Genomic DNA, 13,917 nt, shown 5'->3' with positions numbered 1-13,917 from the left:
AATTTACTAATCTTACTAATCCCAACAAGATAGGAGAAATGAAAAATGCACACCAAACAAAAGTCTGGGTGTCAGGAGGTTAATGGGTAAAATTAACTATATTCATATGATTCAGCAGGCCACATATAATTATAATAATGCTAGAATATAATAACATTATAACATTAATACTGATTGGCACTCATCTGCTTGTTTTTTTATCCCTCATTCCTCCCATTTATTGTCTTTCTAAACTCTTCAGTGCAAAAACCTGCAATTAGTTAGTGTTAATGTGTTGCAGCAATAAATTCAAACTGCAAGATAATACATAAGGTAAAATATATACAGAATGTTTATTAATTTGCTTTAAATGCAGACAAATGTGCACAGAGCATACAAATATCAATCTCACATTTTATTGCTTCAATCAACTCTTTCAGATTTACTATAAATCACTGTAATCCTTTTATAAGTCATTTATTGTTTGGTATTGTTTGCTGAATTAATACCTGTTCACATATTAAAACATTACACATCTGTTGTTTGGTGAATAAATACAGAAAATAAAACCACATAAATATGAGTAGAAGTAAGAAGAGAATTTTCCCTTAAATATGTTTTTGTTCACTAAAACACCAGGAAAAACATCATTCTATGTCATCATTCTATTTAGAGCAATTCTTAAATGCTGTTATGTTTTAATGTAGAGCCTGCTCATGTTTTCTTATGTAGTTTAATGAGCACTAAAATAAATAATTGACCCGTCCACAGCCTCACACTGAACAGTGAGCACTTGCTGTGCCTCTGCACTGCCCCCTGCAGGCAGAGCGAGAACTCAGTGCTTCTTCTGGAACTGCTGAAGCTCCTCACTGACTAATTTGGACGTCACTCCGTTAGGAACCAGCAAACAGTGCACTCCTACAACAGAGAGACAGTCAAGGAGGGTCAGATATTCACAGACATGCAGAGATGTTCAGAGTGTGTGTAATAGCAGTTTGAAATAAAGCAATATGAAGACTAGTGGAAATTACTGTTTCCACATTTGTGGTTTGGTTTTCATACTTTAAAAAAAGCCCAGACCTAAAGAAAATGTTCAAATGAATTAAAATCCCTGAGCTACTGAATTAAATTCAGTCTTTTTTTTTATTTAGTGCGGAAGGTGCAGGTATATATTTCATACCCAGTCTGCTGACGTCTGTGATGTTCCTCTGCTCATCATCAAAGAACATCATGTCTGTGTAGGAAACTCCACTGTCTGCCTGCAACCTGCAAACAGTACAAACACACACATTCTCTTCTTAACCTTTAATCACCCCATCAATAGGAAACTTTAAAGAACAGGTATGGTCGTTGACTTCATCAGAATTCAAGCTTTATACTTTTATATTGCACTATTGTTTACACTGGCCTTGTCTACCACCTTTAATCATACTTTCTATTTCTGCTAGTGTGCATGCTGTTTTCACTGTCTATATTAGAGACCTTGCTGTGTCGTATGTCTTAGCTAGGACTGGGTATACATATACATATATATATATATATATATATATATATATATAATATATATACCGTATTTTTCGGACTATAAGGCGCACCGTATTATAAGGCGCACGATGAGTGAACGGTCTATTTTTAGTGTTAGTCCATACACAAGGCGCACTGGATTATAAGGCGCACTAAATGAAACTTTATTTATATCAGTAACAATAACTCTGAGCAATAAATCCTTCACAATATCTGTGAAAAATAACAACATCTCTGAGCAATAAATCAACAAGCACAGCAAGTACGTATTACTCCGCGACGCTCCTAACAACGGTAGCTGCAACGCTCCGACAGACCATAATATTATGTTGAAGCACAGCAAGTACGTATTACTCCGCGACGCTCCTAACAACGGTAGCCGCAACGCTCCGACAGACCATAATATTATGTTGAAGCACAGCAAGTACCGCATTACTCCGCGAGGCTTCTGACTATAATAGCGTGTTGTGCCGAATTCGGTGAATAAAACGGTTTTAAAACAGAGATAAAGATTGGATAAGTTTCATTTCTGGATGAAGTGATTTCCAGCACTGTTTGGATATAACTGTGGATTACAGGAGACTGGATTGATGGATTCTCTTTAGTCTGGACGCGTTTTGAAGGTAGGACCTGTGGCTGAGCGCGGGTGTGTGTTCGGGGGGTGGCGGCAGTGACCGGAGGTTACCCCAGGACAAAACGAGAGCCTTTTATTACTGGAAACATGCGCTCTGACGCAGCTCTAATTCATGAAACATACATCCTACAGTAAAAGCACAGTTCTGGAATCCGGAGAGCCAGACGGTTCGAATGGTGTATGACATGACCGCATTCGATGAAATATGGACGAACGATAAACGCAAATATGAGAGTTATGAATTATTAAAATCATAACCAAGGCATATTTCGCCCTAAATGTTTATTTTCTGAAAGGATATTCCGCTAAATAGGCTAAATAGCTCAAAAGCAGAGATTCTAAGCTTTAAAATGGTATATTGGATGTCTATATTGAACCTGTAACTGTTCATAACTATTCAGAAACACAGCCAGTTATGAAATATTAAATATTTCTGGCCCGCCGGTGGGCCAGCGCGTGTTAAGAGGTTAACTTTACTTAGAAGTGGGCGCTAAAAAGAAACAGTTTGTGCTAATACCCCAGAACGGGAGGAAAGGAAAGTTTACCGGCACCTTGTTCTGGCCACGGAGCTACAGTGGAAACTAGCTACCCTGAGCCACAGCCGAGAGGCAGTACGGCAGTCAAAGGTAACCGCGCGCTAGCCCAAGAGGGGGATCTTTTTCTGGCGTGGGTGAGGAATTCTGCACAACAGAGCGCCGTGTACCACATAAAATCGAGGTCAGTAAACACAAGCAAAATCCATACACAAGGCGCACTGCATTATAAGGCGCAATGACGATTTTTGGGAAAAAATAAGTATTTTATTATATTTTATTTTATTATTTTATTATAGCCCGAAAAATACGGTATATATATATTACACACACACAAGGTGGTGTGAAAAAGTGTTTGCCCCTTCCTGATTTCCTGATTTTTTTTTTTTTTGCACACTTAAATGTTTCGGAAAATCAAACCAATTTTTAGTCAAAGACAACGCAAGTAAACACAAAATGCTATTTTTAAATGAAGGGGTTTATTATTAAGGGAGAAAAAAATCCCTGTGTGAAAAAGTGATTGCCCCCTTATTAAAACACATCGTCACTGTGCTTTCTGACACCTGAGTACACTGTCTCTAGCCACACCCAGGCCTGATTATTGCCACACCTGTTCTCAGTCAAGACATCACTTAAATAGTACCTGCCTGACAAAGTGAAGTCCACCAAAAGATCCTTAAAAGCTACACAGCATGTCTATATCTAAATAAATTCAGGAACAAGAAATAAGGTAATTGAGATCTATCAGTCTGGAAAGGCTTATAAAGCCATTTCTAAAGCTTTGGGTATCCAGTGATCCACAGTGAGAGCCATTGTCCACAAATGGCGAAGACATGGAACAGTGGTGAACCTTCCCAGGAGTGGCCGGCCGCCCAAAATTACCCTAAGAGCACAGCGACAACTCATCCAAGAGGTCACAAAAGACCCCACAACAACATCCAAAGAACTGCAGGCCTCACTTGCTTCAGTTAAGGTCAGTGTTCATGCCTCCACCTTCAGAAAGAGACTGGGCAAAAATGGCCTACATGGCAGAGTTCCTAGATGAAAACCACTGCTGAGCAAAAACAACATTAAAGCTCGCCTCAGTTTTTCCAGAACACATCTTGGTGATCCTCAAGACTTTTGGGAAAACATTCTGTGGACCGATGAGACAAAAGTTGAACTCTTTGGAAGGTGTGTGTCCCAGTACATCTGACATAAAAGAAACCAAATTCCAGAAAAAGAACATTATACCAACAGTAAAACATGGTGGTGGTAGTGTGATGGCCTGGGGCTATTTTGCTGCTTCAAGGCCTGGAAGACTTGCTGTGATAAATGGAACTATGAATTCTGCTGTCAACCAAAAGATCCTGAAGGAGAATGTCCAACCATCTGTTCGTGACCCCAAGCTAAAACGAACTTGGGTTCTGCAGCAGGACAATGATCCAAAACACACCAGCAAGTCCACCTCTAAATGGCTGAAGAAAAACAAAATGAAGACTTTGGAATGGCCTAGTCAAAGTCCTGACCTGAATCCGATTGAGATGCTGTGGCATGACCTTAAAAAGGCCTCTCATGCTTGAAAACCCTCTAATGTGGCTGAATTACAACAATTCTGCAAAGATGAGTGGAGCCAACATTCCTCCACAACGCTGTAAAAGACTCATTGCAAGCTATCGAAAATCAGGAAGGGGGCAAACACTTTTTCACACCACTGTTTATAGCTTGATATTCTTGAAATATATAAGTATTTTTCAAACGTGATTTTCAGTTCTCATCATTTAAAGTGATTCACAAGCTAGTGTTTACATTTAATTAATTATAATAATTAATTAATTATTATAATGATTGTTATTATTATTTTGTTTACTGTTTACACCAGCTAGTTAACCATAGCGATCTTGTGTTAGTAACTATAGGTTTAAACTGGATCTCCGGTTGATTCTGCATTGTACAGAGACCTTAAATATACACTAGAAAAGCACTGTTTGACAAGGCAGCACAACTCAACAGAACACAGTTCAAAGTGGGCAGCGTTCGCGTCAGATTTTATGATATTCAGCGGACTCTGCGGCTTCGACGTGGTAGGGAGGGTGTATTTTTTTTGTCAGACCATGGGGGCTGGGAGTCTCACGTTAAGCGAAGTTTAAGGGTTAACTTTACCTAGCACTCAGTGCTATATCTTTATAACTACGTCTGCACCTCTGAAAACATTTTGTCCTTTGAGTTTTTAGATTATTTAAGTACAATATTAGAGTATTAGAGACTGAAACAATAAGTATATTGGGGAAAACTGAAAGGAGGCTTTAATATACCCTGTTGAGCATCTCTAACCAGGATACAATATAAGATACAGTTGGACATGGAGGCATACAGGTTAACTCCAGCTGGTTTCCTAAAAGCTCAACTGGTGACAAATCAATCTTCGGTCTGCCCAGGCCAAGCAAGTATTGCAATCTGGCAGAAACATTTCTTGTGAAACTCTTGCTGTGTGTGAGTGAGCATTATTGGCTGGAAAAAGCCATTTGGAAGCCCTGCCATGAGAGACAGCAACACGTGGCTGCAGATTGTCCTGCACATAGCTAGCTGAGCTGTTAGTGTCCCTTATATCACTACTAGGTGTGTATCCAACTAACTGAATGTCGTATTTGATGATGCCTCCACAGATCCTCACAGCAGCAGTTGGGCAGTGTGTCATACCAAAGCAAAGCCTGATGGCCTTTCAGTTTCCAAACAGAACCTGGATTTGTTGCTAAAGTCAAAAACAGTTCTAGTCTGTGGCAATCCAGGTGTTTTCACGAATACACCAAGACTTCTAATGCGCTACTGTAATTAATACCACAATTATATTATTGACACTTACTTGATTATACAAACAAGTCAAGTACATTTTGCACTATAATGTGCACTTAAAATCTTTAGTGCACCTTATGTTTAAATTGTACCTGTCAGGTTGTAAGAAACAGTAACGCCACTTTGCTAAAGTTTAGCTTCATACAGGAGTTTTCAGTCTAGTTCTCCAGCAGTATTAGCATTAGCTGATAACTACGCTAAGCGCTAGCTTTTTGGCCAACCAGAGGTGAGTGTTATCGGCCTGTAGCCTGCTGCTACCCCCGGCTAGCACTGCTGAAGCAGCATTAGCATTAGCCGCTGAATTTGATGGAAAACTTGCCGACACCTTTGTTACTACTACTAGTCACATAAAATGCGTCTTACAATTCAGTGCGCCTTATGTAAGAAAACAGACCAGAAAATAGACATGTATTGATAGAGCGCCTTTATAATCCAGTGCTCTTATAGTGCGAAGAAAACAGTATTAACCAGAACGTTTACCCAATTCATTTTTAAATCAATGTACAGTTTAGCCGATTGCTAATGTAATTCAGAGTGAAAACCCTAAACGTCCATATCTCCCATTACTGCAATAGATGTTTTGCAATAGATGTTATTTTATCTGTACTTCAGCAGCGGATCTAAAAAAGCTGAATAATCCTGTTTATATGTTTTTATGCTTTGTCTGAAAGATGATTCAGGCTCAGGTCCGGCAGCAGCAGCAGTTTATGTCCCGCCGCATCATCTCGCTACACTGGACTTCTGACAATACTAGGTCAAGTTCAGTTCTAAAGCCCTTACATCAGATACATGTGCTCAAACGCCCTGATCCCTCTCTGCTTCCGCCAGGAGCTCACATTGAGCTGATGAGTCCAGATGTAGTACAGTCAAAACTAACAAAACATAACAATAGATTCCATCCTCTGTGATAAGCGCTGTGACTAAAACCGAGAAAATAAAATCATCCAGATAAACAGGAAGTTTAGAGCTTAACACGTTTGAACTGGGTTGATGCTTTTAATGCTGTTAAATCCTGAGAGGGCGCCAGAAACATCTTTCCTCAATCTATATCTCCTCAATCTGTTCTGCTAAGCCTATCTTACCACATAGATGCCATATAGATACTCTTATAATGTTGTCCCTTTTGTACTTGTTATAATGTGAAGCTTTAAAAGAGAACTCTGATGTGAAATTGAGTTAGGGTTAAGTGAAACATAATAACCAGTACAACCATTCTCCCCCAGCAATCCAAAATACGATAAATGCTAGTGATAGAAAATAGCTCTTTTTACTCCATTAACAAGCACAAAAAAGCTCTAAACTTCATTGGAAGAATTTTAAAGGCCATGATATTTAAAATGAGGCACTGAGAACTTTTTAAAGTGCACAGGTAGTTTATAAAAAAAACAATGTTTATACACATACAGTACCTTCAGGTAGTTCTCCAGGTGCCGCCATCTTAAAATTTATTTACAATAAGTCGACTGACAAGCACAAACGAATAGGTAGGACGGGATCAGATTGCAAAGTTCAATGCCTGAATATTGTAGGGATATTTTTAGCAACAGATGAAATTCAGGCATTTCCACAGAATTAAAGCTAATGTCTGTAAATGTTGGGATTTGGGGGATTTAGGGCCTTCTTTGGTGAGAATAAGTATTTGCACCGAGCATGCGGAAGAATCATTTTAAACTGGGCGGGTGTGATGCCGTCTCCTTTCAGAGCGGAGGAATCTGATTCCAGGTTATGTTCAGTCAGAGAGAGAGAGAGAGAGAGAGAAAGAGAGCGCGGCTCAGTCAGAAACTTTGTTTTGTCGGTTTTACTATGTGTAAATGAGCTACTGAGCTCTGAGTCTCCCCTTCCGAAGTCTTCATTGCTCCACCAGCTGCTCGTGTTTAGTAGACTGAGCTGGATCCTCTTTTAGAGGCTGTACGTGTGACGTAAATACGTAGGAACGCATCAGGTGACCAGAAGAATCCCTGTGAAAAGCGACTCGACACCCCAGTTTTTAGCATGAATATATTAGGCTTAGCAGGGATGGTCGTTCCAGCACACTGGTACCAATAAACACAATATTTTATCTCTTATTCTCTCAGAAATGCTTCTGCTTTCAGTTTAGAAACTACATAATGCGGACTGCCACTTTAATTTTGCAATCGCAGTGCCTTGTTTTAAATGTCAGGGCCCTCAGAATTCTACCAGTGACGTGTTTGAGCTACTATAAGCTACTATAATATGGTTTAAAAATAATGATTTCTTTGCATGGGCGACACTATGCTCCTATTACTAGTATTGGAAGCCTGTTGGGAACATTGGCTAAAAGTGCTGTATTTAAGAACGCTGGGGGAGAATGGAGATGGGCTATTTCAAAAAAGTTTGTACTTGTTATGTTTCACTACACCCCAAATCCAATTTAAAACAAATTTCTCTTTTAAGGGCATTTTTTTGTATGAATGTTTATGCATGCATGTAATATTCTATGCTTTAGTTTTGTGGTAGACTTGTTTGTCCCATTAAAATGTTTTTAAATTACACTATTTATTTTGTTAGATAGATTTCAGCTCAACATCACTGTAAACCTATGGTTTACAAATGGCCCTATTTTTCATCTATTCATCTAATTTAAATTACTTTTAAGAGCACCTGTATCAATCTCCACAGAAAAGCTCTGACCAATAAAATGAGATGCTGTGACATTTTAAAGAAGCTCAAAAGAACAGCCCCTCATCCTGATTCCCAGCCGTACCTTTTGAAGTGGGTGACTTTTGACCCGGGGTAAATCTGTTTGAAGGAAATGTACTGGTCCAGGCTGTAGAGGGAAAGCAGCTGATTGGCTCCGTTCACTTCCCCGGTGCTGAAACATGATAATCCATTTTTAAATTAACATTCAGATCATTCATACATAACATTTTCATCTCACTTCAGAGTTTGAGCTCCATACAGACACTGCAGACTGCAGGGCCTTTAATGCTATGGCTGCTCTGTGTGTTTATATGCGCTCATCTTCAAAAGAAAATAGTTGCAGCCAGAGGAAAGTCTCAGATTGCAATTCAGATTGTTTTTTAAAAGGAAGAAAAGGAAGAAGGTTACCAACAACAATACATGATTAAGAATATAAGCAACATTAATTAAGCTACACATACAGCAGTAGTCTTTAATGCAACACATATATAAGGCATGTGTAATGCAAAAGTGTCAAAAATCTCAGCATGACATTGTAGAGGTTCCTAATGGTGTCCTGCAATATTCCTGCAGATTGTAAGGTAGGGGTGAAGTTGACAGCTAGTCCAACAGCATTTCACACATTTTCAATTCAGATTAGATCTTTCGTGCGTTCAGAAAAGGTAAGGCCACTGGTTGTAGTATCTCTTTAATGTAATGTCTTATACACTGCACAAAGCATATTGCGATACTAATTGCTATCTTACACACTGCCTACTGTCTATTTTTATGCCTTGCAACTGCATTATTAAAATAGCAATGGAGATTACAAATATATGGGCATGGTGTTCTGGAGGTGAGGTGTGCTCATATAAACATCTGGCGTATTGCTATCTTGGCAGCAACATCTTTTTTTTGGCAGCAATAGTCAATTTTTAATGACTATTTTTATTTACTTCTTTTATTAATCACTTAATCTTTTCAATATTACTACTATTTTTGTCTCTAATCTGTATGTTTATTTATTTATTCTATTATTGTTATTATTTTCTTAAATCTGTTTCCTTGTATTACTAATTGGTTTGGCAATAGTGTATGTAATTACATTCATGCCAATAAAGCACCACTGAACTGAAAAAAAGATACACAGAGATATACAGAGAACGATAAAGAAAGAGGGAAATAGATACACAGAGATATTGAGATACACAGAGATATTGAGATACACAGAAATATTCAGAGAGAGATACACAGAGATATACAGAGAAAGAGATACACAGAGAAATACACAGATATACAGAGAAAGATACAGAGAGAGAGAGAGAGAGAGAGATACACAGAGATATTCAGAGAGATATACAGAGAGGGAGAGATACAGAGATATTCAGAGAGAGATACACAGAGAAAGAGATACACAGAGAAATACACAGATATACAGAGAAAGATACAGAGAGAGAGAGATACACAGAGAGATATACAGAGAAAGATACAGAGAGAGAGAGAGAAAGAGATACAGAGATATTCAGAGAGAGATACACAGAGAAAGAGATACACAGAGATATACAGAGAGAGATACAGAGAGAGAGAGATACACAGAGAAATACACAGATATACAGAGAAAGATACAGAGAGAGAAAGAGATGCACAGAGATATTCAGAGAAAAATACAACAGCAACAGTCAACAACAGTCAAAAGTTAAACATTCATTGCTATCTTGGCAATGCAGGTGCGCCCAATGAGTGAACACTGTTTTTTTCTTTTTTTATTAACAGGTTAAATAAAACTAGAAACAGATCTTTTGAAACTAGTAAAAAACAGCTTAACGCCAGCATTTCTTGGTCCTTTTCCAGCATGCGTAAAAAAATGCATCAGCAAGTATCAGTTTGAAATATCATATACTGAATCTTGGCCAAATCACCTGATGCTGATGCTAAATAAAATAAATTATCGGCAGATACTGTTATAATTCCAATATCATTGTGCATCCCTACATAATACATGACACAACAAAACTATTGATGTTGGTGCTATCCAAACATATATTCTCATACATTATTTAAAAAAATAAATTCCATATTCGCCTAATTTTTTAAATTATTTATTACATATTTATTACTGTTAATCTGTATCTTCCTTCCAAACACTACTGCAATCACACTCCTTGGTGCAGCTGTTTTTTATGATGACTTGTTGAATGTACATATATATTGAGTTTCAAAATGGAAAATATTAAATTAAAGAACTAATACATAATAAAGATCAATAAACAATATCTTTTCACTGTAAATGCCAATGTAAGTATTTTAATATTCTTTCAATACAGACACAAATGGCAGTACTGTGATTGATTGGATGTGACTTCACAACATTTCTGCAACTCTTGAGGCTGAAATGAATCTCCACAGAGTAGCAGATTTCCTGTAGCAGATCTGAGCTCCTCTGCTTATTACAAATCACAGTGCCGCTGCGCTGCCACCAGGAAAATCAAACTATTCCACAGGGAAATATGCACTTCTAATCAATTTATTCAGACAGTGTTTGAGTGGCCTGTACAGAACATGACTTCCATGTAAATGCGTTCTGGACGTTCTCAGCCAAACAGCTTAAAGCCGTCTCAGCTTCAGCGTAACTAATCCAACCTGATAATTAATAATCAACTCAGCCATATGCTACATTTTATATGTATATGTGTGTGTGTGTGTGTGCTAAAGTTCAGGTAAACAACTCTTATGCTGGAATTACACTGAGACAGATGACAGAAGTCGGAATTCTGATATTCCTTATTTATCATAGTAGAAGTTTATTTATCATAGTAGAAGTGATCTAAAATTCGGAAATTGCCAATGGCGATGGAAGTGCAACGCAGTGGCCAGACAGACGTTCCATTAAAAGTTCAGTTTTCCCAACTTTTGTCATCAGCCACAGCGGCAACATAAATCAGACGCTGAATGCTCTACAGATCTGGAAACAACCACTCCATTCATACACTCTATTCCATTCATGTCATACACTCTCCATTCAATGAACTGAAGCCAACCTTTATTATTAATGTGCATTAATTCATATTGGATACATAGTGAATATTAAATAAACTATAAAAGGCATTCAATAGTGCATAGTAGGGGATAATAGCAGATACTGGATGAATAAGAGTGGATACTAAAGCATCATTGTATGCATTTAGTATCAATGATTGCTGAATCATTGGATTCAGCAAATCCAATGGATTGCTGAATAATCCATTTTGGATACTGACTGATTCCTACTGGACACTAAACCATTCATACTTGGAGATTTGTTTATTGCATAGCAAATAAAGAACAATTGTAAGTAAAGGTCTCTTACCGTGATGCCACCCCAATCTGGATGCCCTCATTTTTCAGAGAACGCAGGATGTCTATTGTGTCTTTATAGAGAGTTACGTGATCACTCCTTGAATCTAGAACTCTTCCACTAAAAGAGAGGGAGAGAGAGAGAGATACAGAAAGACGCAGATTTTCAGAGACCGAGAGAGACACACAGTGAGAGAGAAAGAGAGAGAGAGACAAAGAGAGAGATACAAAGAGAGATATATGCAGAGAGATATATACACAGAGATACAGAGGCGAAGATAGATTTACAAGAGAGAGATACAAACACAGAGACATAAAGAGAGAGACAGACAGACAGACGTAGATATATACACAGACATACAGAGAGATACACAGAACACAGAAAAATACAGAGAGAGAGAGAGAGAGAGAGAGAGACAGAGAGAGATAGAGTGAGAAAGACAGAGACAGAGATACACAGAGGCACAGAGAGAGATACACAGAGACACAAGAGAGATACACAGAGAGATACACAGAGAAACACAAAGAGAGAGATGCACAGAGACAGAAAGAGATACACAGAGACAAAAGAGAGATACACAGAGAGAGATACACAGAGAGATACACAGACAGAAAGAGATACACAGAGACAAGTGAGATACACAAAGAGAGATACAGAGAGAAACAGAGAGAGAGAGAGAGATACACAGAGACAGAAAGAGATACACAGAGACACAAAAGAGATACACAGAGAGAGATACAGAGAAAAACAGAGAGAGAGAGATACACAGAGACAGAAAGAGATACACAGAGACACAAAAGAGATACACAGAGAGAGATACACAGAGAGAGATACACAGAGACAGTAAGAGATACACAGAGACAGGGAGATGGAGAGAGAGAGACACACACAGAAATAGAAAATGAGACATAAAGAGAGAGATATGAGTAATGACTGAAGTAAGGCATTCACAGTACAAAATAAACATCATATCCTATGTAATATTATTATATCATATATAATAAAACAGTGAAACTAACTTCTTGTCTTTGTGGAAAGGAGGGTCAACATGCGTGTCCACCCAAAACGGCCAGAGAGTGTAATCTGAGAACAGTAATAAACAGATTAAATCTTGTTTCATTAGTAACAGTAAAACTACACTAATAACAGTATTTGGAGAAGACACTGCTGTATAATTAGCACTAGCGTTAGCTGTACATTCAGTCTCTTCTACATAAAAACGAGACACCTACCGAGGTCAAACACAACTAGCTTGGGTTTAGACATGACTGAGACTCTTCTGCAGCTCAGAGTTGCTGGTAATATATTAAATAAACTGAATTAAAAGCGCTAAACTCATGGTTTCTGTTCCAACCGGTTTGTCCGGATAAATACCAAATTGAACCTCGCTTCCTACATAGTGCACATCATTAGTAGTGAAACGCAGGGCTTCCCCTTCGAACTGTGGACTGTATGTGAGTTATAAATGATTTACACAGATTTGGCCCATTCGGGAAGTTTTTTGTTTACATTGTAGGTTACCTCACAGCTTGAAGCCTGGTCGTGTTTCGTGCACTACCTAGGGAGCACTGTGGGATTTGGAATTTAGCCGGCTCCTCTCCATGCTTCTAAATACGGAAGCCAACGTAAGAGTCACGTGCATTCAGTGACCAATCACCATCGCTCAGTAAAAACTACTGTGTATAAAATATGTAAAATGTATATATTGATGTATATGTAGATATGTGTAAATATTCAGTATAAAATGTAATGCTATCTTACTGAACCTTACTGCGTTATAAAGCATACACATTATAATAATATTATCATTTACAAACCCACATGAAAATTCTAATGACATTAAAATTCAGAATAAATCTATACAATTAATATCTAGTATGACGTTGTCATAACATTAACACAAGAACTAAGTTCTAACAGGTTATTATCTAGAACTAAGTCCTGACACCACGCTATTCTACTATTATTAATATCCAGCATAAATTTAATTATATTATATTTATTACATTATTGTGATGACATTAAAACCCTAAAGAGTTATTTTAGGTAAGTCAGCAAAACAGTATCTCATGACTTAGTGAGATAGCATCTCAAAATAATGACTAAGTTTCTCAAAATAATGAAATAGCATTTCAAAACATTTATTTAGTATCTTTAAATAATATGATAGTATCTCAAAATTAGGACTTAGTATTTTTAAATAATGGCATAGCATCTCAAAATAATGATTTATTATCTCAAAATAATGACTTAGTATCCTTAAACAATGAGATAGCATCTCAAAATAACTAGATAGCATCTCACAATAATGTCTTAGTATCTCAAAATAATGAGAAAGCATCTCAAAATGATTTAGTATCTATGGAAGCCCATTCCCGCCACCTAAAAAATAAAAATACTCCAGCAATTTTTTTTTTATTATTATTAAGTAAATTGCTATC

General features: G+C 37.6%; 1 protein-coding gene across 1 annotated transcript; it reads right to left on the bottom strand.

The window, feature by feature from the left end:
• Window positions 1–308: 308 nt before the first annotated feature.
• LOC103044459 (magnesium-dependent phosphatase 1) lies at window positions 309–12,940 on the bottom strand. The gene is made up of 6 exons (XM_022677533.2): window positions 12,709–12,940; window positions 12,496–12,559; window positions 11,489–11,596; window positions 8,228–8,335; window positions 1,160–1,245; window positions 309–897 (listed from the first exon to the last, which is right to left on the bottom strand). Exons 1-6 carry the CDS (start codon window positions 12,740–12,742, stop codon window positions 815–817), a joined length of 483 nt encoding a protein of 160 aa, XP_022533254.2. The 5' UTR covers window positions 12,743–12,940; the 3' UTR covers window positions 309–814.
• Window positions 12,941–13,917: the final 977 nt, after the last annotated feature.

This window comes from Astyanax mexicanus, chromosome 13 (genome assembly GCF_023375975.1).
Source record: "Astyanax mexicanus isolate ESR-SI-001 chromosome 13, AstMex3_surface, whole genome shotgun sequence".
Classification (NCBI taxonomy): domain Eukaryota; kingdom Metazoa; phylum Chordata; class Actinopteri; order Characiformes; family Acestrorhamphidae; genus Astyanax; species Astyanax mexicanus.
Note: the sequence above shows the minus strand (reverse complement) of the source record. Positions and strands in the feature narration are given on the sequence as shown.